The sequence below is a fragment of the Dichotomopilus funicola genome (genome assembly GCF_033296635.1).
Source record: "Dichotomopilus funicola strain CBS 141.50 unplaced genomic scaffold C8A04scaffold_38, whole genome shotgun sequence".
Lineage (NCBI taxonomy): Eukaryota > Fungi > Ascomycota > Sordariomycetes > Sordariales > Chaetomiaceae > Dichotomopilus > Dichotomopilus funicola.
In genome coordinates, this window is record NW_026944059.1 from 232276 (window position 1) to 259522 (window position 27247).

At 55.6% G+C, this 27247-nt stretch overlaps 5 protein-coding genes across 5 annotated transcripts; 4 read left to right on the forward strand and 1 right to left on the reverse strand.

Moving 5' to 3' along the window:
• Positions 1 to 359: 359 nt before the first annotated feature.
• C8A04DRAFT_12761 (uncharacterized protein) lies at positions 360 to 5796 on the forward strand (the record flags this gene model as incomplete). Its single annotated transcript, XM_062777450.1, has 4 exons — positions 360 to 1707; positions 1765 to 4142; positions 4257 to 5160; positions 5240 to 5796. The coding sequence occupies 4 exons, from the start codon at positions 360 to 362 to the stop codon at positions 5794 to 5796; spliced, it is 5187 nt and encodes a 1728-aa protein (XP_062636367.1).
• Positions 5797 to 7821: 2025 nt separating this feature from the next.
• C8A04DRAFT_37867 (chitin synthase III catalytic subunit) lies at positions 7822 to 9067 on the forward strand (the record flags this gene model as incomplete). The annotated part of the gene is made up of 6 exons (XM_062784032.1): positions 7822 to 7851; positions 7931 to 7966; positions 8049 to 8142; positions 8218 to 8305; positions 8367 to 8460; positions 8522 to 9067. 6 exons carry the CDS (start codon positions 7822 to 7824, stop codon positions 9065 to 9067), a joined length of 888 nt encoding a protein of 295 aa, XP_062636368.1.
• Positions 9068 to 10076: 1009 nt separating this feature from the next.
• C8A04DRAFT_29399 (eukaryotic cytochrome b561-domain-containing protein) lies at positions 10077 to 11030 on the reverse strand (the record flags this gene model as incomplete). Its single annotated transcript, XM_062780996.1, has 3 exons — positions 10077 to 10523; positions 10590 to 10798; positions 10895 to 11030. The coding sequence occupies 3 exons, from the start codon at positions 11028 to 11030 to the stop codon at positions 10077 to 10079; spliced, it is 792 nt and encodes a 263-aa protein (XP_062636369.1).
• A 1178-nt stretch (positions 11031 to 12208) lies between these two features.
• On the forward strand, positions 12209 to 16914 carry C8A04DRAFT_37870 (uncharacterized protein; the record flags this gene model as incomplete). Its single annotated transcript, XM_062784033.1, has 6 exons — positions 12209 to 12299; positions 12377 to 13344; positions 14161 to 14299; positions 14403 to 14776; positions 14843 to 15238; positions 15307 to 16914. 6 exons carry the CDS (start codon positions 12209 to 12211, stop codon positions 16912 to 16914), a joined length of 3576 nt encoding a protein of 1191 aa, XP_062636370.1.
• Positions 16915 to 20740: 3826 nt separating this feature from the next.
• On the forward strand, positions 20741 to 25292 carry C8A04DRAFT_29402 (uncharacterized protein; the record flags this gene model as incomplete). Its single annotated transcript, XM_062780997.1, has 3 exons — positions 20741 to 22413; positions 22623 to 23925; positions 23994 to 25292. 3 exons carry the CDS (start codon positions 20741 to 20743, stop codon positions 25290 to 25292), a joined length of 4275 nt encoding a protein of 1424 aa, XP_062636371.1.
• Positions 25293 to 27247: the final 1955 nt, after the last annotated feature.

Below are 27247 nucleotides of genomic sequence, written 5' to 3' on the forward strand. Positions count from 1 at the left end.
TTCCCCGCTCCAGGTGGTTGAGACATCTCCGTGGGCTTCGGGATACCTTCTTTGCGCCTTGGAAGGTCGCCGAGGCGGAAGCGGTTTGTTTCGGGGTATTCAGATCCCCCCTCGGGTAGAGAAGAGCATCAAGGTCTTGGTCTTCCATCTTCCTCGCTGTGGAAGTTGTTCATGCGAGCTTGACTCAGGGGTTTACTGCCTGGTGTTGTGATTCTGTACTGGATGGCCGAAGTGAGTGAGTGAAGTACCAGTCAGAGCAACAACACTTACACCTACACCAGAATACAACACAACACAACACAACACAGCACCGACAACACCAAAACCCAATCCCAAGAAAAACCGAACAAACCACCACCATGATCACCGAAATAACCCCCTACCACCGACGTCTCGTCGCCCAAGTCCCCGGTGCCAACGGCCGCATCGCCGGCTCCCTGATCTCAACCCCAACCGGCCCTTTAGTCTCAGCGGCAGCCGACGACACCAAATACTACATCTACTCCAGCAAAAGCGGCCAACAATCCAGCGCCACCGCCCACGTCCTGACCCCCTCGGCCGCCACCAAAAACATCGACACCTACCTCTCGCTTCTCCCCGACGAGGGTATCACTCTCGCCGCCAAGCCTTCTGGCACCGACACATCCGCTGTGTTGGATGAGAGTGACAAGTGGGCGACTTGGTTTACGCATTGGGATGCCAACGGCGGTGGGAATGGTAACGAAAGTCAGGTGTCGGTGGCGTTTGATAATGCCACCGATCTGAATATTCAGTCTTTTTCCTTTCGTCTCGCCCTGATCAACAAGGACAATAAGGAGGTAGTCTTCACCTCCACCCCCGACACCCTAGCCTTCACCTTCGGCGCCGACCCGGTCTCTGGCCTCTCCCGCGTTCCGGCGCCGGGTATGTTCGACGACGGAGCACCGCTTTATTTCGGTCTCGACCCGGCCGCTACCACCACCGATCCGACGGCTACCGTGGCTGAGTTGTTTGCGTTTGCTGGCTTAGGCAAATTGTTGGACGGGTTTCCTATCCAGGGCCTGGATTTGGTGACGGCCACGTTGAAACGGAACAAGGCGGGTGAGAGACGGAATGCGTTGTGGTTTAGTCCTGCGGAGCAGCTCAAGGGGACGATGAGGGTGGAGTTTGAGCTGGATGAGGCGAAAGTGCTGGAGGATGTTTTGACGGCGGCGCTGCCGGGGTTGGAGTTCGCAGAGGGTGGGTTTACCGTCGCGGCGAAGAAATTGATGGTGCTTGGGGAGACGAGCGAGGGGAAGGGGCCGATTGTGGCCGGGGAGGTGGAGTTTGGAGTCAAGTGTACGGTGGGAGGGGCGGGAATGTTGTTGAGCTTGGTGGTGACGGAGGATTGGGGATTGGAGGTGAGTTTGAAGATGGAGTCGGGGGATGGGTTGGGGGGGATTGTGAAGTGGTTGGTTGGGTTGTTGCCTGGGGATGCGGGGATGGATGGGGTGGAGGGGATTTTGGACAATTTGTTTAAGGGGTGGATGCATTTGCAGAGGGTGAAGGTGACGGTGGATGTGGATGATGATGGCAAACCGTCGCTGGCGGGGGTGCGCGTGGAGATTGAGGTCTCGGGGGACTTTGGCCAGGGGAGTAACTTGAGCAAGAGACCGGCTTTTTTGCTTGGGTACAACTGGTCGGCGGAGTTGGGGGGGATGGGGTCCATTAACGGTGATTTTTGGACTTGTAAGTGTTCTTGTCTTTTATCCCCTGCTTGTTCGAGACCGTGCTAACACAGCGAAGGGTTCGACACGGACGGAAACCGCGTGCTAGACCCCTACTACAGCGAGGCAGAGGACATCCAACCCTTCACCACATCACCTGCCACAGAGATCGACCTAACCACCCTCATCCCAAACCACACCATCGACAACATCCCCGCCAACGTGCCCACCAAGATCACCACCGCCGGCCTCTACCTCTCCCAAACCCAATTCTCCTTCCGCACCACCATCCAGTCCCAACAATCCACTGCCGGCGAGCAGGCCTCTACCGTCCCCCAAGTCGACCTCGGCCGCATCAACCTCGCCGCCCAATTCGACTGGGACAAACGAACCACCTTCCAACTCCAACTCGGCATCATGGCCATCCTCACACCCAGCACCACCTCCAAACACCAGACCTCCGCCATCCTCTCCGGCTCCCTCGACTACGACTCCGCCAACAAGTCCTGGGCCCTCAAAGCCTCCCTCCGCAACCTGTACGCCTCCACGCTCTGGGAGTTCTTCGACAAAAACTCGGTCGATCACGTGATACCCTTGATCGACTCCCTCGAGATTGATCACCTGACGCTGGACTACACCTACACCGGCAACCAGTCGGCCCCGGGGTTGCAGGGCAAGTCGGTCGGCACGCACTTTGCCTTTGACGGACTCATCTTCGTCGCCGACCTGGCGCTGAAACTCGATTTCACCTTTGACGACGGGAAAGGTTGGAAGTTCACGGCCTCGCTGAAGGCCCAGGATAAAGAGGCCACGCTTGGTGATATCCTTGACGACATGCTCGGCGACAGCGCCCCGTTGGACTTGCCCCCGTTCATAGCCGACACCAAGATCAACGGGAACAACAACGAGGGCGGGATCCACCTCGCCGTAGAGAAAACCACAGGCGACGAAGAAGGCATCCAGTTCATGGGCTCCGTCCAGATCGGCGAGCTAGCCCTCGTCCTTGCACAACTCCACCTCAAGAAATGGGACCCCAAGCTCCCCCCCAAACGCCTCGTCAAGTTCGGCCTTGTCGGCCTGCCCGAGGTGGACCTCCCACTGATCGGCAATTTCGCCCAGCCGTTTGATGAGCTGTATGTGATGTGGGTGCAGGACAAGACGGGGCAGAACAAGAACAAGGCCACGCCCGGGTTGACGCGGGCTGAGATTGATGTGCTGAACAAGACGCTGAGCTTGACGGGACACCCGCTCGTGGCGAAGGATAGGAATCAGACCAAGGACGCCGGGGATGTGTTGATCTCGGCTGGGTCGCACTTTGCGGTTGTGACGAAGAGTCAGCAGGGTGAGCGGACGTGTGTGTTGGATTATGAGTTTAAGAAGGCAAAGCCGAAGCAGCAGAAGTCGGTGACGGGAGGGGGAGAGGAGGAAAAAGAAGAGGAAAAGGAAAAAGGAGACCCGCCAGCAGAGCAAGACTCCGACGGCACTTCCTCCACCGCCCCCTTCAAAAAGAAGTCCGGCCCCGTCCAAATCAACAACATCGGCCTCGAATACGCCAACAAAACCCTCCACATCAAATTCACCGCCACCTTCGAACTCGGCCCGCTCGCCTTCAGCCTCATCGGCTTCCGCCTCAACATCCAAATCACCTCCCTCGCCCTCTCCGGCATCCAAATGCTCCTCCCCACCCTCGAAGGCCTCGCCGCCTCCTTCGAAAAACCCCCCCTCACCCTCGCCGGCCTCATCCGCCACGGCAAATCCAAAGACGGCCTCGACTACTACGCCGGCGGCATCATCGTCGGCTGGGTCCCCTACCAACTCCAAGCCGCCGGCTTCTACGGCGAGGCCCTCCCCGAGGGCGGCCAAAAACCGCAAGACATCTTCCGCTCCGTGTTTGTCTTTGCCCGTCTCGACGGCCCGCTCGTCACCCTCGAATTCGCCGAGATCTCCGGCGTCACAGGCGGGTTTGGGTATAACTCGGAAGTGCGCGTGCCGACAGCAGACCAGATCGTTAATTTCCCCTTTGTCAAATCCACCTCCCTCAGCGGCGCCACCGAGAGCGCCATCACCACCCTCGAACGTCTCACCAGCCCAGCTTCTGACGGCTGGTTCCACCCCCGCGGCGACACCTACTGGGCGGCGGCCGGCATGAAAATCGATGCCTTCCAGATGATCAGCCTAGACGCCGTAGCGGTAATCCAATTCGGCCAGTCCATCAAAATGGGTCTCTTCGCCGTCGCCTTGGCCGACATCCCCACCTCCGCCTCCAAAGTTAAATTCGCCCACGTGGAACTCGGCCTCGCCGTCGTCATCGACCTCGATTACGGCACCTTCCGCGCTGAATCCCAGCTCTCCCCCAACAGCTACATCCTCGACCCCAACTGCCACTTGACGGGTGGTTTCGCACTCTGCTACTGGTTCGACGCCCCCCACGCCGACCGCTCCCTAATCGGCGACTTCGTGTTTACCCTCGGCGGCTACCACCAAGCGTTTGCCGTGCCAGACGGCTACCCCAACCCGCCGCGGTTAGGCATCAGCTGGAGTCTCGGCGGGTCGCTGTCAATAACGGGCCAGGCGTATTTCGCCATCACCCCGAAAGCCTGCATGGGCGGTGGACGACTGCACGCAGCGTTCCACGCGGGGCCGATCGAGGCGTGGTTTGATGCGTTTGCGGATTTCTTGATCAACTACAAGCCGTTCCATTTCCTAGCTGAGGCGGGGGTGAGTGTGGGGGTGAGGTTTAACTTGGATGTGTGGTTGATACATATCCATATCTCGGTTGAGGTGGGCGCGGATCTGACGTTGTGGGGTCCGCCGATGGCTGGGACCGTGCATGTTGATATTAAGGTGCATAAGTTTGATATCAACTTTGGGAGTGGGTCGGAGGAGAAGGGCCCGGCGGATTTGCTTGGGTTTTATCATCTTGTTTTGCAGGCCAGCAGCAAGACAGATCCCAAGAAGGCGAAGTCCATTGCCAGAGAAGCACGAACTCCCACTCCCGGGTTTAACCCACGGATCGTCGAGCTCGACGACAGCGGAGAACCCCTCTCTGTGCTTGCAGCCGACGCCGACGACGACGACGACACCGGCCCGCCCAAACCCAACGAAGGCCACACCTTCCTCGCCCAAACCGGGCTAATGAACGACACCGACAAGCCCGAGCGCTCCCAAAACCAGACCTGGACCGTCCGCGGCGGCACGTTCTCCTTTGTGCTTGGATGCAAGATGGCCATTGCCAAGGCGGAGCAGGTCGACAGCCACGGGAATGTCATCCCCGACGACCCCGACTCGGGCGGGAACCCGGTGGTGGAGTATACGGATAATGCTATTCATGCCCGGCCTATGCATCTCGGTCAGGGGGATGTGTTGGACTCGTCGGTCACGATTAGTATCACGGAGGTGGATAGTGATGATCCGCCGAGGGCGTGGCCGATGGAGAAGTTTGTTAAGAGTGTGCCGACGGGGTTGTGGGGTGTTTGTAAGTCTTCTTCTTCTTTCCTCCTATCCCCTCAGCCTTCTCCTCATCACCCTCTACAAGTACTAACCCATAAAACCAGACGACGCCTCCCTCGACCCCAAACAAAGCGGCAACAACATCACCACCCTCCTCAACCCCAACGACGGCGGCATCCCCCTCATGATGGGCGTGCTCCTGACCGGTCCACCGCCCACCATGTCCGAGGACAAACTGCAGACCTTCATCATCCTCGACGCCGACCGGGTGGATCTCGATGCGAAGAAACTGTTCCCTGCCGTGACGCTTGCTAGTGGGGATTGGGTTGGGATTGTGGATCCGCCTGATGCGGGTACGCCGAAGCAGTGGGAGGATGTGAGGAAGGCTTGGGAGACGCCGGCGTGGGATCAGGCTGCGGAGGAGGTTGAGGCGGCTGGTGCTGCTGGCGCTCCGGTGGAGGGTGAACCGGAGGAGGTAGAGGAGGCCGAGAAGACCGAGGAAGCGGGAGAGGAGCCCAGCAGCTGCCGGACGCAGTTTGTCAAATCGTGGGCCGAGGCGTTTGGTTGGGACACCGCGCTGGCTGGGTTGGCCGGGATGCCGTCGCTGCTGAACAAGCGGTTTGATAATTTGTATGTTGCCGCTCCGCTGTTGACTAAGTAGGCTGTGGTTTCCGGGGGTGAGTGTGAGTGATTTGGCAAGGTAAGTTGGGAAGAGTTGAGTGGAGGCTGTTTCTTTCAATCGTGTGAAGTTCCTAGTTAGCTACTTCCGTATCCTGAAATTCTGCAATTCTGTTTGCTCTTCGACTCTGGCTTGTGAACACTTGGGACGGTGGCTTCTAAATTGTGTGTTGGGCTTGTCGCCTTGACTGCACTACTAGTTCTGGAGTTACGCAGGAGACCCCGATCGCACGCCAGTGGGTATGAACCCTCTCGTAACAACTTGATCGAGTGAGAGACAACTAGACTGTCAACGAATATGTGGGTTACACCCTGCATAGCTCTAAAGAAGTTTAGAATTTGGAGGACTAATGAGCAACAGGCTTTGCCTTTATCCTGCCAAACTGAAGGTTTTTGTTGGTATTTTAGTGGTCGGACTAGGTGGCCCAGGTACACAGTAAACTATCGGTTGACGTTAACTGATGAGTCCCGGTTCGTTGTCGTTGCACCGCGTAATCTCGGCCACAAAACCTTCATGCGCCCGAAGCGACACAATTAGAAAAGACAGGGGTTCGGCCTTAAGATCCAACCCAACCTTCAATTTGGCCCACCACCGGGCCGGCGCCACAGGCCAACAGTCGCGAGTTCCGCTGGCTGTTTGTTGGCCGAATGTGGGGGACTGTGGCTTGGATGAAAGCCTGTTTCGAATCCGAGTTGCACAGACAACCACGCAGCGCAGCACGTACCTGTCCACCTCACCCTGCATATTCTCTAAACGCCCCTCTGAGACTGCATGTAGTCCTGAGAGCCCGCCAGGCAAATTGCCAGGTGCCAATCCCCCGAGTCGCCAATTCCTGCGATCAACTTGCCTGGCAAGTTCGCCCGTTCTCGGCACCATTTCCAAGGTTTGTGACGGCAAGAGACATCGGGCCTGCCGTCATCTGGGACCGAGAAACATCCCTGTCCGAACGGGCAACCCGGCAACCTGCGCCGTCCCATCTGTCATCAGCAGAGCCAACAGGCAATGCAAAGCGCTGCGTAATTATAGAAGGCGATGATTAAACCGTCATCCTCATCAACCCGTCCATTATACTTCGTAGTTTAGTGTACTGTGTCGTTTGCGCTGCCATCTCCCGATCTCACAATCCTCGATTCGATCCGGGGAAAGTCGGTGGTTCCCTGGAGCGATCCATCCGAACATCCACCCGGACGAGCGAAATCACAAACTGGTTGGGCAGAGTCTCAGCGTCATTTCGCGAGAGGCTGGGCCTTGTTCCTGGATGGGAAAGTGCCCCCGCCCTCTAGCCAATCATGATGCCGAACACCCCGTGTGGGCCCCCCTGCGTGCCACGCCAAATGGGGCGCGCCAGCTTTTGTTCCTGGCCCGAGAGTGGCTCCAGGAGTCAAGGACGAACGCTTCCCCCAGCCAGCAACAGGGCATTGAGTTTTATATTGCGGAGCTCTGACCAAAACCCCCAGCTGGTTCCTGCGCCGCCGCCTCTTCCCCCAACATCACAGCAATCACCCGCAGCAACGCACCCTCCCGCCCCTCAAAACGCACCGGGCCTCCTCAATTGCCTTTCCGGACCTGTTCCCTTCACACCCGCATACCCCCGCGAGCATTTTAGACACGATAACACCGCAAAGGACGAGAGGGACTCGGTCAGACTTGGGTTCAACCTTTGGAGAAGCAAAGAAAGACGCGCCCGAACCACGACGGACACCGCCCGCCAGTTTTGCAGGGCCTTGATTCGATTCTCCACCGCCAACCACCGCCAACCACCGCATACCCCGGCCAACGCTGTGCTCACCCGGATGGTCGGTGAGGGATCGGAGTGGGCGAAGGGATAGAAAAAATCACACGACAATTGGGAAAAAAAAATATTCACACCCTCAAACCTAAAAGAGGGAGGTGTGTCGGATTTTGGCTGGGCAGCCCGCTGGAACAAAACAAGACACTTTCGGTCGCATCTCGGTCGCGTCACTCGAACGGATCGCATCGCACGGCTCCGGGGCTCCACCTTGCACAATGGGTTCAACAAAGTTTGGAAACTTTAATGTGAGCGACACACGACACATCTAGCACGACACAATCCGGGGAATTGGTCGCATGTGCTAACCACGAACTCGCGCAATAGGAGTTTTGCCGGGACTCGACTCTACCCGTCTGCAATGTAAGTGCCATCTCAAAAAGCAGACATAATCTGCGTCTTCCGCCCACGCATGGCTGTCTCATTCATTGACACGACCACATAGATCTTGTCGGAGACCAACAATCAAACCGGGCCATGGCTCGGTTGCGAATTGACAGGCATCCCGCTCTCTAACGGGCAACACTTGGGCAACCTCGGTGCGTTGTGCCCCCATCTAAGACCACGCCCACAAGGCTGGTTTTTGAGTAGTTGTGGCTAATACCCCTCTCCAGGGTCCATAATACTATGTGGCGTTGCGATCGTCGTGACCGCCGGGCTCCTGCTTCGGTCGGAAAGGAAGCGAGCAGCTGTTGGGCGAAGGTCAGTAGCCGTATTACCTATGCAATGCAATCACTGTTGGACGCTGCTAACGGTGTTACAGGGAAATGCAAGCGTTCCTTTTGGGGTATTTGCTCATCTCGATATGTGAGATCTTTTCCGTGGGAGCCTTTCCGCTGAACGACAATGTGCGAGTGGTACGTTTGACTTGACACGCCCCTCGTGAGAGAACCCCTCATTAATTGACATGACGAGCAGGCCTTCAGTGCTATCCACATTGGCGCCATCGCGGCAACCACATGGACCCTTTTCCTCAATGGCATCGTCGGTTACCAGTTGATGGACGACGGCACGCCGCTCTCGCTCGGTCTTCTCGTCGCTTCCTCGCTCGCCTTCCTGATCGGCGTCGGCTACGTCGCCCTCGATGCCGGCCTCTCTTTCACCCACTACTGGGACAGCAGCTACGAAGGCACCAACAGGAGCTATGCGCTCTACGTGCTGTACCTGCTTCTGCCGTTAGTGTGGATTGTGGTCTACTTTGCGCTCGAGACGGTCCTCGTCATCCGCATTCTCGGCGAGACCCGCCCGATGTTGTTCCTCGTCGCCGCCGCGGTCACCTTCGCCGTCGGCCAGGTGTTCGACTTCGTCGTCAGCCCGTACATCTGCAACGGCACCAGGGGGGCCATCGACGGCGCCCTGTTTGAGACCTTGTTCACGCTTGTGTCTGTGGTTCTGGTTTGGCTCTTTTGGTCCAGCATCACTGAGGACGACTGGCCGATCGATGCCGCTCAGCCGTACCCGTAAAGCGAGTCGGGCAGAGATGAAGAAAAACACAGACAAACACATACACACACCCTTCCCCCCACAATCATTTGAAAGATACCCGCGCCGGATGGCGCACCGAGGCACCCATGGAGCACCGGAGTTTGGCGGTTGGATTTTTGATTTCGCGACACTCTTTTTTGTTTAACCCACATGGATATACCATTTTTCGGCGGCAGTAACTCATTTGGCTTGCCGGAATACGAATTGAATCGAATCGAATCGAACACACGAACACGAAGGAACAGCAACAGAAAACAGAATATCAGAAAAAATCCCAAGGCAAAGCAACAAGCAGCAGGCCGCAAAAAGAAAAGTATGGACGAGGAGACAGGCAGCAAATGCCTACACTAATAGTATATTATCGTGCGAAGGGCGCACACGAATTTGCATTCGACAAGCGAAGTCGGGATAGGAGGATTCTTCTGGGATACGCCTTCTTCACGTTTTGAATGAACTTGTGGATGAAAGGACGATGGACGAGGGATGATGCAGTAATGAAATGAGGAGGGATGATGTCGAAGGGTTGTATTGTATGTTGTGAATTGTAACAGCATGTCACGTACATTATGGGAGGAAGGGGAGGCCTGGAATATGTCTGGCGTCCGTATACCCGGAGATGATGATGGATGCTGTAGTAGGTAATGATATATCAAGTGGTTTCAACATGCTGGCCCCAATGTGGGACTGATACTAGTGAAGATTTCTCTTCTCCACATTCAAGTGACAAGTTGTCTCGTTCTCCGTAATTACTTTCTCATTCTGCGCGAACCCTGAATCCTTGGACGTCCAGTATTTCCGTCCCTAATTAAGTGCAGGCTTGGACCACTCCCTAGAAACAAACATCAGACAAAAATCATGACCCTGGCCTTTCCATCTCAACTCCCTTCACACCCGTCCCATCGCACCCAAGACCTGCCCCAACCAACCCAGCCCATCTTCAGTCCATCTTCAAACAAACCTCAACCAAGTGTACCTTACTCCCCCAACCTCAACTCTGCGAACCTCCCACAGCCGTCACCCCAACACCAACCCCACCTCCCACCCTGAACTTCCTCAAATGCACCCTCGGCACAACCCCCACCACAATCAACCCCTCCGCCACCAACACCGCCCACAGCCTAATCCCCAGCACCCCGCGCACATAATCCGTCTCCACCGCCGTCGCCACCGTCGCCAACAGCAACACCAGCGCTACATACCCCGACGCGCGGTGATACCGCCACAGGCTTTTGGCGCGGGCCTCGGTGCGGAAGATGAAACGGGAGAGCGGGGTGAGCCAGGTGGCGAGACCGAAGAGGTATTGCAGGGCGAGGAAGAGGACGGAGAGGGAGCCGAGGTAGGCGTGCGGGGAGTGGAAGTGGGCGAGGTGGTTGACGTGTTTGTTGAGTTCGATTATGGTGGTGCCGGTTAGGAAGAGGAGGAAGGAGAGGAGGTGCTTTTGTTTTGTTGATTGAGGTTAGTGGTTGAGTAGGTGAGTGAGTGAGGGAGTGAGTAAACGAACCAGGAAAACGTGCGCGCGCTGGCCGGCCTGTTTGGTCCGGGGCGTGGTCGTGGGCTGGAGGATTAGAATGGCCTGGAGCACGGTGTAGACCCCCAAAGACTGGAGCAGCGGGTGTGGGGAGACCAGCGGGAGGGTCGGGTTGGTGAAGACGGAGGCCCAGATGATGGCGAGGAGGAGGATGCCGCCGGTTTGAGCGAGCCAGCCGGTTCCTAGAGGAGGGCGGTTGTTAGAATGCTTTTTGCCCGGTTTTTTTTGTTTCTTATCTTCATTTGCTCCCGAACGTTCATAATAGCGGTTAATCATACCGAGATAAAGGTTAGAGAAAATGGGCGCATCCGGTTTCTGTGTGGCATCGCCGGGTCCTCCGAGCAGAGGTTCACTCTCAGTCTGCTCGGGCGCTTCATTGTCCGCGGGCGGTGGTGCTTCGGGAGATGAGGACATTTCGATCTCCAGTTTTGAGCACGAGTGCAGGTTCGATTAGGCGCTCGATTCAGTGGTGATGCGGTAGGGTTGCAAAAAGCAGTGATGAAGCGGGAGTTGATGCTGAATCTGGGAGGAGCAATGAGCAAAGTACAGACGGTGAGCAAGGTGATGGCGCAAGCTGCGGGGAAGCTGTAGTAATACGGATAGCTACCTGAGGGGAATTCCGGCCTTGTTTGTTTCACAAGGTAGAGAGCTCTGATGTTGGAGCAGCTCGCTAAAACTTTCCATGAAAATGGGACGAATTTATCTCTTATTTTAAATAATTCTATGCTTACATTTCATTTCACTCAAAAGCAACGAATTAAACTCATAAACTCCGGGTCGAATGAAGCTCTCACAAGTGTTTTGCTCTAGCAGGGACCGCCGTCGGGCCATGACGGCATCGGGCCGAGCGACCCCAGACTACCCGCCAATAAGCTCGCAGTGATTTCATTTCCCGAGGAAACTGCAGCCACTTCGTCACTGCAGCTTGCCCCGCGTTTTTCCTTCTCCCGAGCCCGTGTTTTGCGGCGGCTTGATGCCAAGAATCAAGATTCTCCAGGTCTTGGACTCTTTCGTTCCATGCTCCAAGCCTCTGCTCTCGCTTGGTAGTTGCCTGAGGAATGTTTTACATGATTATACTTAACTGAAGGTCTGAAGCCCTCCAGACAACATGTGATGGACAGTGTAGTCGACGATACCTGGTAAGGTACATCCTACCCAGGTATGGAAGCATTGTAGAGCACAGGCAAACAAAATCTTGGCGTTACCTAAACGCCGCCATATCTAGTAGCGCACGCGACCAAAAGAGAGCAGTCAGAGGGAAAAAGTGGAAACTTCGATTGTTTTCCGTCTCTGCAAAGTCTGGCCAGTGGCAATGAGAAGAAGGCCGTACGGAGCCGGCCGATGGATACCCACAACAACTTAGCCTGTGGCCCCTTCCGCTCTCGGGAGGCATCGGTAGCTCAGTGGGACGGCCCAACCGCTCGGCCTGGATCAAAGATAAGGGAAACGGTCCTGTTCTTCCCCTCCTTTTCCCCCTTAATTCAGTACCGTACCGTAGCTTAAGTGTGCCTCTATCACGTCTTGGTTGCTATTTACTTGCCGTCCCGTGCTCCCCAACCCCTTTATCTTAGTTTGTGTATCTTATCAGCAACATGGAAGACGTTGAGTATAAGCTTGAGGCTGTGAAGGCCACTTCGATCGCTGCCGACGACATCGACAACACTTTCCGCTCTGGTGCTATTGGTTCGTCAGTGTCCTTCACTTTACGTTTTCTCATGTCCACTCCCATCTAATCCAAAAGCTTTCCCAAAAATAAACAGACCTCACTTCGGAAGCCCTCGGTGGGAAGATCCTAGGCTTTTCCGATGAATGGTTCGCCGAAGCGGCCAACCTCATCAACCCCAAGGCCCCGATCCGCCAGGCCGGCAAGTTTGTCCACACAGGCGCCTGGTATGACGGCTGGGAAACCCGCCGGCACAACCCGGAGCCCTTCGACTGGGTCGTGATCCGCCTCGGCGTGGCCTCGGGCACGGTAGAGGGCGTCGAGGTGAACACGGCCTACTTCTCAGGCAACCACGCGCCCGCCATCTCGGTCGAAGGCTGCTTCAGCCAAAACGACGATGAGGTGCTCTCGTGGCGCGGCACCCGCGGCGGCTGGGAAACCATCCTCGGCATCCAGGAATGCGGCCCGAGCCAGCGCTTTGGTTGGAAGTTGGACACCCCCACCACTAAACAGTACACCCACGTCCGCCTCAACATGTACCCGGACGGCGGCATCGCGCGGTTCCGGCTCTTTGGCCGCGCCGTGCCCGTCTTCCCGGAGGACAAGGACGCTATCTTCGACCTGGCGGCCGCGCAGAACGCCGGGGTGGTCGTGGCCTGTAACAACAAGCACTTCAGCAGCCCCGACAACCTGCTCCTGCCCAACCGCGGCAAGGACATGGGCGACGGGTGGGAGACAGCGCGGTCGCGGACCAAGGGCCACTTTGACTGGACCATCATCCGCCTCGGCGCACCGGGTTACGTCCACAGCTTGCTGGTCGACACGGCTAATTTCCGGGGCAACTACCCGCAGCAGGTCAAGCTGGAGGCCATTGAGTGGAAGGAGAGTGGATATCCCGCGGCGGATGCGGAGGGTTGGGTTAGTGTGGCCGAGCCGATTAAGTGTAAACCGGACACGGAGCACCCGGTTGAGAGTTTGGTGAAGGATCGGCGGTTTACACATGTGAAGCTGATTATGGTGCCGGATGGGGGGGTTTCTCGTGTGCGTGTGTTTGGGAAGCGGGCTGTTTGAGGCTGAGCGAGGGGGCATGGGGATGAGACCGAACTGAGGGGGGCGGGTGGCAGGTGAGATCGGATGGAGTGTGGGAGGAAAAGAAAATTGTGACAGCGGCGGGCGGAAAATGGTAAAAGTAAATATTAATAAAAAAGAAGACAAAAATTATGAGAATAACTAAATTGATACCAATTCCCAACACATATGGATTTCCTGACATCCCCTAATTGCAGCCTCCAATTTCCGTCCTCGAGCTAATCGGGTTTACGAGCCTTTGAGTCTTATGGACGGGTTGGGTATGAGGATTTAAACGTTTTGAAACAGAGGGTGAGAAATCACGGCACGGATAAGATGCGCTTCAATTAAACAGTGCATCACTATGAAAAATACATGAAGAAAAGAAACAAACCAAACTGAGTTACGCGCTAAATGTGTATTGTCTCTCTGACAGCATCTCGAAAGATTCTTATCGATAAAGCTCGAGTGCACGGGCCATCAATGTGGGGTGGTTCATTGTGCAACGCCCAGAACCCCAGCACTGTGACCAAGCCGCTTTCGGGCACGTCTCATTATTACCATCGCTTGGAGGGGGAATGACCGGAAAGGTATCACTCGACCACGTCCCCCTTTATTTCCCACACATAACTGCTTGATTTCCCCGTCAATTACCCTAACCCGATCCTCGACAGTTCAGACAACACACCCATTGAGCGCGCCCCCCGAAAGCGCACTCCCGACTCCAAAAGCCTCCGCCGAGTGAACCGATGACCGACCCTCCCCGCCGCATGCACCGCGTCACCCTGGGCCATGGATCTCGGGGACTCTGAGGGCGGCTTCGAAGCCGACGCCGGCTCGCTGTCTCCAAAGAGGAGGACCTTGCCCGCCGACCTCCCACGATCCCTCGACGACAGGCGCCATGTGTCCACCGACCTGGTGCCCGAAACGGAAATGTATGATGGATGGCAAGGTTGGTATTGCCCCTCCTGCTTGCGTCGTTATCACGGCCTTGGTGTTCCCCGTTACGTCATGTTACATCTTTCGTGATCTTGTTCTAAACGTGACACATCTAGGACAATCACAGTTCTTGACGTCGCCAATGATCGCAAAACCGATGTCCTTTGGCGACCTGGCGCTCGACGACAACTATGGCGAGGACCTAACAAAGGGTGGGCCTGAAAGCGAATCCCGGCTGATGGAGATGCTGGCCGCCCAAGCTGCGCATGCCGCCGGCGCCGCTTTTGAGGATGAAGATGCTATTGCCACGGATGAGAAGAGGTCGGATGACGAAAAGAGGGATATCCTACAGAAGGCGTTTATCATGGCTGCCAGCAATGGCAACATCGAGTCGGTCCAGAAGATTCTTAAGGGGAAGTCGAAGCAGTATATCGACGTCAATGCACCTGACGACGAGGGCACATCTGCTCTTATATACGCTAGCTGTTTTGTGAGTTGGGACATGGGCAATACCCCCGGGCGTGGAACCGTTCACTCTCGCTAACGCCAACCACAGGGCCACGAGCCGGTAGTTCAAGCCCTCATTGATGCTAGGGCAGACGTCAATAAGCAGGACCGCAATCAATGGAGCGCCCTTATGTGGGCCATGACAAACCGCCACAAGGGCATCGCCAAGTTACTGCTAGACAATGGGGCCTCCACGGAGGCGAAGACATCATCGGGGAGGACAGCCTTCGATTTCGTGGCTCCCGATAGCGAGATGTCGTTTTACTTGAGCGGATACGGCATTGGGACGGCTGGTGCAACCGACGACTTTTACAACCCTGGGTTCAGCCAGGACAAGTTTGAGGAAGAACTAGCTGAGAATGAGATGCGGCGGCGCATGATGATGGAGAGTGCCCGTGATCTTGAAGTAGACCTCGGGAATGTAGGTATGGACGATCAGCCTGAGGTAAGTCCGGTTTTTTTTTTTGGGTTCTGCTTTACTCCATTACACTCCGTTCCTGCTAACATGGTCAGTCGCCCGAGGACCAAGAAGAAGACCAACAAGAGTTTGATTGGTCGAGGTGTTTACACGACCAAATGTTCGTCTTCCAGGAAAACGAACTGGATCGCATCCTGGATATCGTCATCACCAATATGACACCACAGCGATCGCCTACTCAGAAGCCAGTACCGGCGAATATGATATTCCTAGGCGCGCGGTACGCGCATTATCACTCCAGCCCCGAGCTCCTAGCGAAGCTGCTCATCACCGCCATGACCAAGATTAACAGTGTGGTGGAGAAGCACCAGTGGGATATGACCATATTAGCGTTCTGGATGTCGAACGGAACGCTGCTTTTACACTATCTCAAAAAGGACACCGGCTTGGTTGAGGCCACAACCGAGTTCCAGGCACAGCTTGCTGAGCTGGTGAACGAAATATTTATATTAATCGTTAGGGATGCCGAGCGCCGGCTCGACAAGGTTCTGGATGTTGCTATGTTGGACCACGAAACAATACCGGGGTTTGAAGATATCACGTTCCAGAACGAGTGGAAGATTTTCAAGCGAAAAAAGGAGGTCAAGGAAGAACCACTAGAAAAGCGGCTTCGACCCCCGTCCCCGAAGCAGCGGGCAAAGCCATCCCCGCGCAACGTCACCTCACTCCTCTCCTCGACACTCTTCGTCCTTGACCTATACGACGTCCACTCCGTTATCACAGCACAAATCGTCTCCCAGCTCATCTACTGGCTGGGCGCCGAACTCTTCAACCGCATCATGTCGAACCGGAAATACCTAGCCCGCACCAAGGCCATGCAGATCCGCATGAACATCTCCACACTAGAGGACTGGGCGCGTTCGAACAACCGACAGCCCGACCACTACGAAAAGGGCGAGATGAAATCGTCCGGCGAAGCCACCGTCGATGCTGCCCGGCGCCACCTTAACCCCGTTATCCAACTGCTCCAATGGCTGCAGTGCTTCTCTTCCCTCGGCGCCGACGACCTCGAGGCCCTCGTCGGCACCCTCCAACAACTCAAGGCCCTCACCCCACAGCAACTTATCCACGCCGCTACACACTACCGCCCAGAAGTCGGCGAGAAGGGCTTACCAAAGAGCGCCATGAAATACCTAGTCGCCATCCAAAAAGAAGCCGCCCTCCGACGAGAACGCAATCGCGCCGCCGCCGCCGCCGCCGCTGCAGCAGCAGCTTCCTCACCACCAGCAACACCAAAAAGCGCCAGCAAAAAGAACAACAGCGCACCAACAACGCCCCACAACACTGATCCCACAAAAACAGCGGCCACAACCCCCGCAAATAACGGAGAAGACGAGAACACCAACGATGACGATGACGACGACGAGGCCCCGCCGAATTTACTTCTTGACCCGGCGCTCATGCTCCCGTTCACGTTACCCAGCGTGACAGATATGCTGATCAGCTTTGGGGCGGGCTTTGGGGGCGTGAATCGGGAGAGGGAGCGGAAGTACATCCCGACAATACCGGCGGAGTTTTTGGAGAAGATTGAAGGGGGCGCGGGGGCGGGAGGTGGTGGTATTGGTGGGAGTAGTGGGAATGGGGCTGGAAGGGGGGGCGGGGGGTTTTATGGGCAGGGGCAGTGGGATGATGAGGATGCGTAGGGGTTGGGTTGGAGGGTGTGAGAGAAGGTGGTTATTTTGTCGGGATTTTGGGAGTTGATCGTAGGAGTGGTGGTAGAGGGGGTAATAAATTTGATATAGAGAGGGTCCGTTCATCGGGGGGGTGGGCAAGATAAGATGTGGCAGTAGAGAATTCGAGAACTTAAGGGCATTCCTCAAAAGATAACATGGAATGTGACGACACCAAACTGGTGTTTACATCAACAAACACAATACTTACCGGCCCGCCCGCGACCGGGCCTACTACCAAAACGAGGGGCATGAAGTTGCGGAGGCCCGCAGGTTTCTAAGCATATACCCGTCCGTTCACGCCCACGTCCACGTCCACGTTCACATGCTGGCGCATACATAGTACATCGCCGGATACGGGCCGCGCTGGATGGGTGAAGAGTCGGAGATGTGCATAGTATTCCTTTTCAGTGAAGCCTGTTGAAGACTGCTCTACGATGACTTTCCTTTCATTAGGGTCTTTCAAAGAACCAGGACTGCCTTGCGGGTAGGAAGGTACATGTACCGTTGTCACCCACCCAACCCCTCGTTTCATAAAACAAACGAGGAAACAGTTTCGTTGGATTACAGGATTCCGCTGCAAGTTCTTGTGGCTTTGTGTGCTGCCCGCTGTGCTGCCCGCTGCGCTGTACCTGCAGCAATCCGCTGATTTCTCTTTTCTTCACATTCCATCCATGCTATCCATTCAATGTTTGCGGCCATGTCATGCCATGTCATGTCATGCAAGCTGCAAGGGACCATCTCAATTGCGCCAGCAAAGACCGCGTGGCCTTCGGGCAACTCAACTCTAGTCTGGCCGGGGCGTGGGGGTAAGGAAGTTGGGCAATGGGGAAAGTAAGGCATGGCATGAGATTTTGAAAGCAGAATTTTCATCGTTTTCGTGACGTGGCCGTCCCGTTGGCGGATGGACAACACAAAGCTTGGGGATAGGGAAAGCGCTACTCGGCTGGGCGCATCACATCCTACCTCACCGCATTCTCGTTTTATGATCCTCGGCGCCGATTGTGGGCAAAGGGAAATGTTGATAGCCGCTCGGCATGATGTTGAGTGAACGTCGGGTGGAATCCTGCGCGAAAACGCTGGCAGAAGCGGCCGTGGGATGCGGAGGTTTGAAGCGTGGAATCGATAAACGCGCCGAGCATGGGGAATATCGGCGACGTGGTTGGGACTGTATGGGTTTCATGGCGTTGATTTTTGGGGATCTCATTTCCTCGAGGTCCGCTGTTCATTGAAGGCGTGGGAGGACCGGGGGGGTTCTTTGGTGTGATGAACTGGAGGAATATTGGAATGTTGCGTTGGGCTCAGACGGGACGACGGTGGGCGACGGCGGGGTTGAAAATTCTACACGAGCGTTTTTTCATGAGTTGTTAAGTCTTCCATTGAGTCGGGGTTGAGCGAGGCCGTGGAAGTGTGCATGACGGGAAATGAGGTGGACAGCTGGCCGCTGAGGAGTGGTTCAGGAACGGTTTGCGAGCGAGCAATCAGAGGGCGGGGGGGAAGATATTTGTGCATTGGGGTTTGGAATTGGGTTTGGGGCTAAGAACGGGGTAGCTGCATGCCTCGCTTGCGTTGCGAAGCAGGTGACACAGAACGGCACCGACATGCAGCGAGCGATCGAGACTTCGTTGAGGCCCAATATCCAGAATGGGAAAACGGTGCTGGGTCTTGACGTTGAGAACGGAGTCAGAGATGTTTCTTTCTTCGGCATAACGTTCGAATGACAACCTAGACATAGGTCAACTTGGCCCTTCGCTGATGAAAACCCGAAAATCTGCGCAGAAGGTTGTCACAATCCTAGGTCCTTTGTTCGCCACGAGGAACCAAGAAAGCCGCCGGCCCGAAAAAGGCAGCACGGAGGCAGACAAAGAAGACAAGAAAAAAAGACGTCTGAGACATGCGGCCGGTAGGAGGCAACCTCAACCACCCTAACGGCTCCGACCGTCCTCCGTTCCGGGCCTGAAATGGCCAAGACCCGGGGGAAATGGGGGAGGGATGGGCTGGCTAAATTGATGCCACGTCGCGCGGGTCCAATCGCTTGATGGCGCCGCGCCGGCACCCGCACCGCATCGTCGAGCCGGACCCTGGGATTCCGTTGGTGGGGAGGGTCAAGATGAGGGGTCACACAACGACACAACACGCAATACAAGTTGCTCAACTGGAATCTTGCCCGGATGCCCGGGGACTGCGCGATGGCTATGAGGTGTATGCTTTGGCGATTCAAACGGGCACCTTTTTTGCGACCAAAGTTTTGTTTGAATGAGTGAGTTGGGGTGTGAAGCAGGAGATTCAGTGAGGTACCTTTTTACCCCACTGCCGCCCACAAACGCGGGGAAACGGAGTGGGGTGCCGCGAGCCCTTTAATCAAGGCTTGCTTGGGCCCAGCCATAAATGGCGATAGCTATGGGGTATGCGGGATGATGGTATAGTGTAAACCGGCTTAAAAAAGTTCGTGGAGTGGGGGATGAAACGGGGAAACGGAAAACAAAAAAGGTGGCAAGGAGGAGAAAAGAAAGAAACAAACGATTTGTGGGCGTTGTGATTCCCCCCGGCCGTTTCGCCCACAACTGCCGAAATGAAACGCAGTTTCCCAATTGGTCCTCCAATGTGTAAGTGTTAGTAGCACAAGGCACATGTGTGTCGCGCACCCATAACGGACCTCGTCCAAGATACTCTAGCGAGCCAGCAAGCCCTTCTTGATCGGCCGATGTATGATATCAGACCATCGACACCGAGCAGCTTCGCTATCAAAACTAATTCTCGCGATCGGCAACTCTGGATTCGAGTGCCCGGGTTTGGCAGAGACCGGCATGGGACCCGCCCGGTAATCGAGGGTTCAACGGGCTTGGCTCGCATCGGCCAGGGTTGGCGTTGCAATGGAAGAAAGTGCAAAGCTTCTCCCGGTAAATTGGGGAAGGCACACCCAGCCCTCAAGTTACGCAGTGGGTGACTCCCGGCAGCCAACGGCGGGCAGCAACAAGAAGACGGTTGGTGGGGCATTTGTCGCAGGTTGTGGATGGACCGGACCGAGAATATCAATTCACGGAGCTTTTCTCACCGCACCCGCAACCTACCAGGTTTTCGATGAAAGACTAGTCCTGCGGGGACGACTGAAAGCCACGTCCCTTTGAGAAGCCCCGGAAGATCCCATTGGACTCCTGCACTATCCTCCAACGCAAAACGGATAGAAACAGGGTCTAAAATGGCCGCAAGTGTGACTGGTGGAAGAGGAAACGGAAGTGGGAGTGACCACGGTTCGCCTACCTTGGACTAGGAAGTGTCTCTCTGCTTCCCGGTGTTCACGGACGGCATGAGGGGATAATTAAGAAGCCCCCTCCCTGCCGCCTCGACCCGGTCAAACTATTTCTGGCAACTTAGATGAACTGCCGTTCTCGACCTCGAGCAAACCTCCCGTCGGCTTGTTTCAATTTGGACACCTTGGCCCCCCGCAGTGAAACATCTTGTGACCTCTCAGTGCAAGTGAGAGACCGGCTCCGCAACCATAAGGTGGAACGGACGACCACCACGGTACAAACAGAAAACCAAGACAATCTATTTAACACAAATTCTCCTCTTACGCCAACGGGCACACACATCGCTGCCCGTCTCCCAGCTTCCATCTCACATCGTGGTACACCTTCTGGTCGCCTTGGTTCAACTTGGACCTCAACTTACACAACCGAATTGGGAAAGAACGAAGTTTGGACCAAGCTATCCCTTTGCCGTGGCTGTTGGAACATATCATTCCAAAACTGGAAAGAGTTACAGCAGCAGCAAACACCCACCAACGAAACTCGCAACAATGGCACCTCAGAGATTTGGCAGTGTACGCAACGGGCCGAGGCCACCAGCGGCTCGTCTCACCTCGTTCCGAGACGACACCGGCCTGGTTGCACTGCGCTACGAGCAGACCAAACAGGCCGAGCCCCCCATTCCGCTCCCCCCTCCTCGAAACCCGCGTCGGTTGATGGTCCGCACTGCACCAACAGTCTCCCCGCCATCTTCTCTTCCTAGGTCTCCTCGGTCTCCGCGGTCCCCTAGATCCCCAACATCGCCCATCTCTATCATCCCGCCCATTGCACCGCCGCAAGAAGAGCATCCGCTGTTCCGTGCACAGAGAAGAACGACCTCGCCATCACCGCCATCACCACCCTCGCAGCAGCTGAGCGACAGTGACGAGGAGTGGAAGAAGAGGAACTCGGGCACACTGACGGCCTCGTCGTCGATCACGCTCCGGGAGGACGACGTTGAGGACATTGAGCAGCACCCCATCCGGCTGCAGCAAAAGATATTCCTCGACGATTTGGCGACCGACACTACCGACGTTGCTAACGCCGCCGATGTTTCTGACCTTTCTGACGCTTCAGACGCTGATGTTCCTGACACGCCGTCGGTGTACTCCGTCGATGACGAAATCGCCGCATTACCTAGCACGCCTCAGCCGCGGTACCCATTAAACCCCCCCAGGAGGACCCTGGACCGCCGGCTTGTGCCCCGGCCGCTGACGGTTTCCATCCCGGCTCCCGTTCCTGAGCAGGTCGAACCTCCAGTCCAAAAGAGCGAAAACCGGCCCCGGCCAAGCGTGGAATCCTCCCTCAGCTCGCCCACTCGAACGCCCCCTTCGCTCAGGCGACGCACCTCCTTCACGACCGAGAAACAGGGCAAGAGTTTTGCCATGGCTCCGGACGGATCGAGACGACTGCGAAAAAAGATGGTGACCTCAAGTGCCGGGATGCTTGGCACAGACAGGGCTGCAGCGCTCCAGATGAGCGAGCCGGGCCCCGTAGTGCGGGGCTCGGCTGGCACTTCTGGGCCGCCAAAATCCCCTAAACTGTCCAGGCCTGCCCCACAGGGGTGGCCCCTCACGGAACCATCAGGGGCATTGCCGACAGGCCAGGGGCCCGCGAACATTAACATTAGCATGCTGACCACCAGGGAACATCCCGTGGCCTCGGTTTCTGCCCCTTTCTCGTCGGCCGACAAATCCTTTGCGCCGATCACCACTCGGATCCCCGATGATCAACTCTGGGACGACTTCAACGCCGTGTCCTTCTCCACGAGGGGAAGCATCATGTTTGGGGGCAAGAACGGCATTCTGCGATCTCTGATGTCTTCTTCCACCTCGCACCCCGCGCACGGCCAATCCCCACAACAACAACATCATCAACAACATCAATACGCGACTCGCACCATCGAACCCTCCTCCTCCCACGCGCGCGCTGGAACTACGACAATGGCCGACGACGAGACCAATGCCGCGGCGCCCGACAGATCCCGCGCGGGGCCTCCCGCCGACGCGCCGTCCGTGCCCAGCATTCGCGTCTCGTCGATGGATGTAGAGAGGGAATCACAAAAGGTGAGATCGCTCTATGAATCCGGCGACGACCTGAACTGGGAAGATGGGGGGCGCGTCTCCTACCCGGACCGCCTCGAACCTACTGCGGAAGTCCCGTCGGAGGAGGAAGAGAACGTCGTGTACGGTTTCCTTGAGTTTTTTCCTTTTTCCTTTTGCCTACCTCGTCCTTCTGGTGCTTGATCTCTTCCTCAGAGTCGTCTTCCTGCCGTCTTCCCCCCACTCTGTCACTCTCAGAACCACCCTCTCTCACACACTCTCTCTGCTTTCTCACTGGAGACACTTTTCCCGAATTGTTTTTGCTAATCGACCCACGTCCCCCGTGATTCAGTTCATCTCTTCCATCCGGTCCTCCTTCAGCATCCGATCTTCCTCCCGGCGCCAGTCAACAACCCCAAGCTACGTCGATTACTCCTCGCTCGGTCAATTCTTTGTCGCCTCTACGAGATAGTTACGTTCGTCACGAATATGAGCGCGCCGGTGGCATCGAGGATTGGGCCGACCTCGAAGGTTCTGAGGTCGACCGCTATGGTTTCATTAACCCCAAGCGCCCCACGTCGTCACGCGCCGAACCCGTTACGATGCGGACCTCGCCATTCTCGGTCAGACAGAGGAATGTGTTGACCAAGCGCCCGTCTACGTCGTACTCGGCCTCGCTGCCGGGCGGTTTCGCCCGGCCACCGAGTCGCAAGGTCTCGGCGCGTTCCCTCAACACCTACACCTCAGAGCTGTCGTCCCTCTCACGCCGGTCAACCCGCTCGTCGATCCGCTCTGCTACTAACCACCTACCGCACAACCGTGAGCGCCGCTGGATGGATGAGGCCAGCGAGATGCTTTCCCTGCAGGCTGGGTTGACTGGCATATCAGATGACGAGAAGATGGGTCGGTTGATCGAGGCACAGAAGCGCAAGGAAGCGGAGCGTTCCGAGAAGTGGCGCAAGATGGCAACCGCCGTCAAAACCACCATTGTTACGGCTGCTGACGCAGAGTCTGACCATCTCACTCAAATCCAAACGCAACAGTCTCAGCCCCAGGCCCAATCGCAGTTTAATCCACAGCAGATCCAGGGTCCGCAAGGCCAGGGCATGTCCTACACCTTCGATACAACGTCACCCAAGCTGATTGACCGTGTGTGGAAGGGTATTCCCGACTGTTGGCGGTCAGCGGCTTGGTACGCCTTCCTTGGTGCTAGCGCGGCCGCGCACAACCACAACCACGAACACAACCGCACTCCACGTGAGACGGACGACTACCTGATCGCCGAGTTCCGCCGTTTGCAGGCTGTTGCGTCCCCGGACGATGTGCAGATTGACCTGGACGTGCCGCGGACGGTCAATGGCCATATCATGTTCCGTCGCCGATATCGTGGCGGCCAGCGGTTACTGTTTCGGGTGTTGCATGCCATCTCACTCTATTTCCCCGGCACCGGGTATGTGCAGGGGATGGCGAGCCTGGCGGCCACGCTGTTGTGCTACTTTGATGAGGAGAGGGCCTTTGTGATGATGGTTAGGTTGTGGCGGTATCGCGGGCTGGAGAGACTGTATCAGCCGGGATTCGCGGGGCTGATGGCGGCGTTGGCGGATTTTGAGGGGAGGTGGTTGGGCGGGTCGGGGAAGGAGATTAAGAACAAGCTTGTATGTTTCTATGTTCCTATGTTTCTCTTCTGGATTATCCATTGCCTAGGTGTACTAACGCTAGACAGAACGAACTCGCCATTGATGCCACCGCCTACGGGACCCGTTGGTACTTAACCCTCTTCAATCTCTCCATTCCTTTCCCCGCCCAATTGCGCGTCTGGGACGTTTTCATGCTCCTCGGCGACTGCCCGCCGGAACCTACCACTATTTTCCCCGGCACCACGATCCTCCCTGGAGCCTCCACCTCGCCCATCACTGCTACGATGTCCAATCCAGTGTATTACAACGCCACAGCTCCTCAGGCAGAAGACAGCGCCGCCCAAACCGCCCAACATCCTAAGGGGTTAGACGTGCTACATGCTACCGCGGCCGCGCTGATTCACGCACTGCGTGATGTGCTGCTGGACTCGGATTTTGAGAATGCCATGAAGGCTCTTACAGCGTGGATCCCAGTATCCGATGAGGATTTGCTGATGAAGGTTGCACGAGCAGAGTGGAGGCGACATCAGGGACGAAGGGGGTTATGGGAGTGGGAATGGGAGTGGGGACGGGAAAGAGATGGAAAGAGAGGAAGGGATAAAGACAAGGAAAAGGAGAAGAAGAGTGTGGAGGAGAAGGAGAAGGTCAAGGCGAGGGAGAAAGCAAAAGAGAAAGAAAAGGAAAAGGAGAGGCTGAAGGAACGGGAAAGGGAGAAGAAGCGGGAGAAGGAACGCGAAAAGGAGAGGAAGAAGGCTAAGGGGAAGGATGGGAAAGAGAAAGATATCATGGCCGGGGCGGAACATGATCTCGGACCTACGGGCGATGCCGTCGGCAAGGACCAGGGCGACATTTTGGACGAGAAACCGGCCATGTTGCAATCTCTGACCTTCTCTACCCTTGGACGTGGCGATAGGAAGGCATCGAAGGAGGAGAAAGTCAAGGAAAGGGAGAGGGGTAAAGGGTTGGCCGGGTTATTTGGACGGGGCGGGCATGAGAAGGACAAGGATAGGGCAAAAGGGAAGAAGGAAAAGGAGAAGGTAAAGGGGTTGGAAGCAGAGAAGGCAGAAGGACAGACGGAGAAGGAGAGAGAGGGGGAAAAAGAGAAGCATGTGGAAAAGGACATGGGCGAAACGGAAAAAGGACCGGTAAATGAGAAGGCGGAGGACGTCAAGGAGGAGGTGAATGACAACGAGGAGCCGGAAACGGAAACGGCGGAACAGGAGACGAGGAAGAATAATGAGGAGGGCGAGACGCCAAAGAGTGAGGATGACAACCCCACGCACGATTCGCACGATGAGCAAGAAGCCTCCAACAACAACAACGACGACAAGCACGAAAGCGAAAAAAACGATGGCAACAAGGATCATAAGGAGACGGCCGTTTAGGGGACGTGGTCATGCTGTCGTGGTGAGATGGATGGACGTTGGGATTAAAGATGACGGTAAAAGAAAGAAAATACAACAAAATGGGCGGGTAATGAATAGGGGGATTACACGGGGTGCTGGCTGGGTAAGAAAATGGGTTGATTGGGGCTGGATGGTAGGGTATTTGGACGGACGGGTGAATAGATGGGTGGGATGGTGGGATGTGGATGATGATTCGCTCTCCTTCACTAATTGACCTGGAGACGCTCCCTACATTTTCCTTTCTCTAACATTATCCCCCCCCCCTCTTTCCCTTTTGCTTTCTTGTTATCCCATTCCTTCACTACTCTCTCTTCTCACCAGGGCCCTTTACCACACATATAGCCTGGAGAGAGGGAAGGGGGTAACGAAAGGGAAGGATAGGGGCAGGCGGTGTGTCCTAGTGAGAAGAGCCCGTGATATCCCCTCTCACTATCGACTGGCCCGTCTCTCCTTTCTTTCATCGACGAGGTTTTATTTTGTTCGTGTCGTGTGGTGAGATGGAAGAGGACAGGCCCGGGCTTAAGTACGAAAGAAGGGGCAAAGTTTGATACCCGGATAGTTTAGCTTTTTATTCTCTCCTCTTGGTGGTTCTGGTTTCTTTTCTTCTTCTACTTCTACTTCTAGTCTTTAGGTGGGGAGGGGAAAGGGGGGGCTAGCTAGTTCCTGCTATGCTACCTACTATTACTGCTACTAGGTTCTTTTAATTAAGTTAGTTATGTTCGACTTGGAATATCTTTTTGTGTCGTGTGTCGTGTGTCGTGTGTCGTGTGTCGTGTGTCGTGTGTCGTGTGTCATGTGTCGTTCGTGTGTATGTGTATCCGTGTTTTAAGTAATTTAAAGCTAGCATGTTCATGTTCTAATTGTTGTATGTACATGATTCATCTAGCTGGTATTCTTGCTTATGGTTTCTGTCTTTCTACATTTATGCTTACATTCCCCCTCCCTCCTTGGTCTACTAATGAACTGGTGTAATAATAGTACCGGGCCATATCGAATACTAAGGTTCTTTCATCGGTTTGGATCCTAGGTAGTTTGTAGACTGTCTTGGGTTGTTTGGCTCGCCTGTCTGTCCGTCTGTCTGTCTGTCTAATCCAGAAGAAAAGATGGGAGGCAGGTTGAGAAAGGTGAGTATGTATGTAGGTAAGCAGCCACATCTGCCGGTTACCGCAAGTTTGTCAGAGAGAGAGAGGAGAGGGGGGGTTGTTAGACATAGACACTACCTGCCGTACGTAGAACATAGAAAATAGATATTCCCCTCCCTTACGAAGAAAGACACTTTGGTGCGCAGATCTAACAACCTTTTTTTTACGTTCTTCCTCTCATCAGAGCTAGCTTGACTGGCTAGGTGGTTAGCTGACTGACTCTCCTTCCGCTCAGCCACGTGTAACACTCGATAGCAATACCCCCTTATTACCTTGTTTGATCCCACATCTCATCCCAGAACGGTATGTATGTCTCGGGAGTGACGGGCATCGACAACCGGTATCGAAGACGAAGAAACAAACGCCACGCTGCTGGGCGCTTATTTGTATGGTATCTATGGGTGTATGTGTGGAGGATACTAGAAGCGCCGCGAACAAAAGAGCGTGGCTTTCATCCTTCCGGACGCCACGCTCATCTTTTGCCGCCCAAATGCCGACGATCTTGCGCCACCGTGTTACCATTTTACCTTTATCCTTGTGAATCAAAGAGGCGGTGGGCGATGCTAGGTAGGGTGGATGTGTATGAGAGAGCCAGAGAGACAACGAGGGAGGAGAGGCTGCTTGTCATACCTAGCATGTACAACATATACCTGACTTACCAAGCCACTAAGCTAGGTATATGGCTCACTTACTCCCACTTGACCCCGCGCCTTTTGACTCAAATGGCGGGCGGCAAATACACGCCGTGGCGGCTTTCGTTCACGGCTTTTTCGAGGCTCAAGTGACACAAGA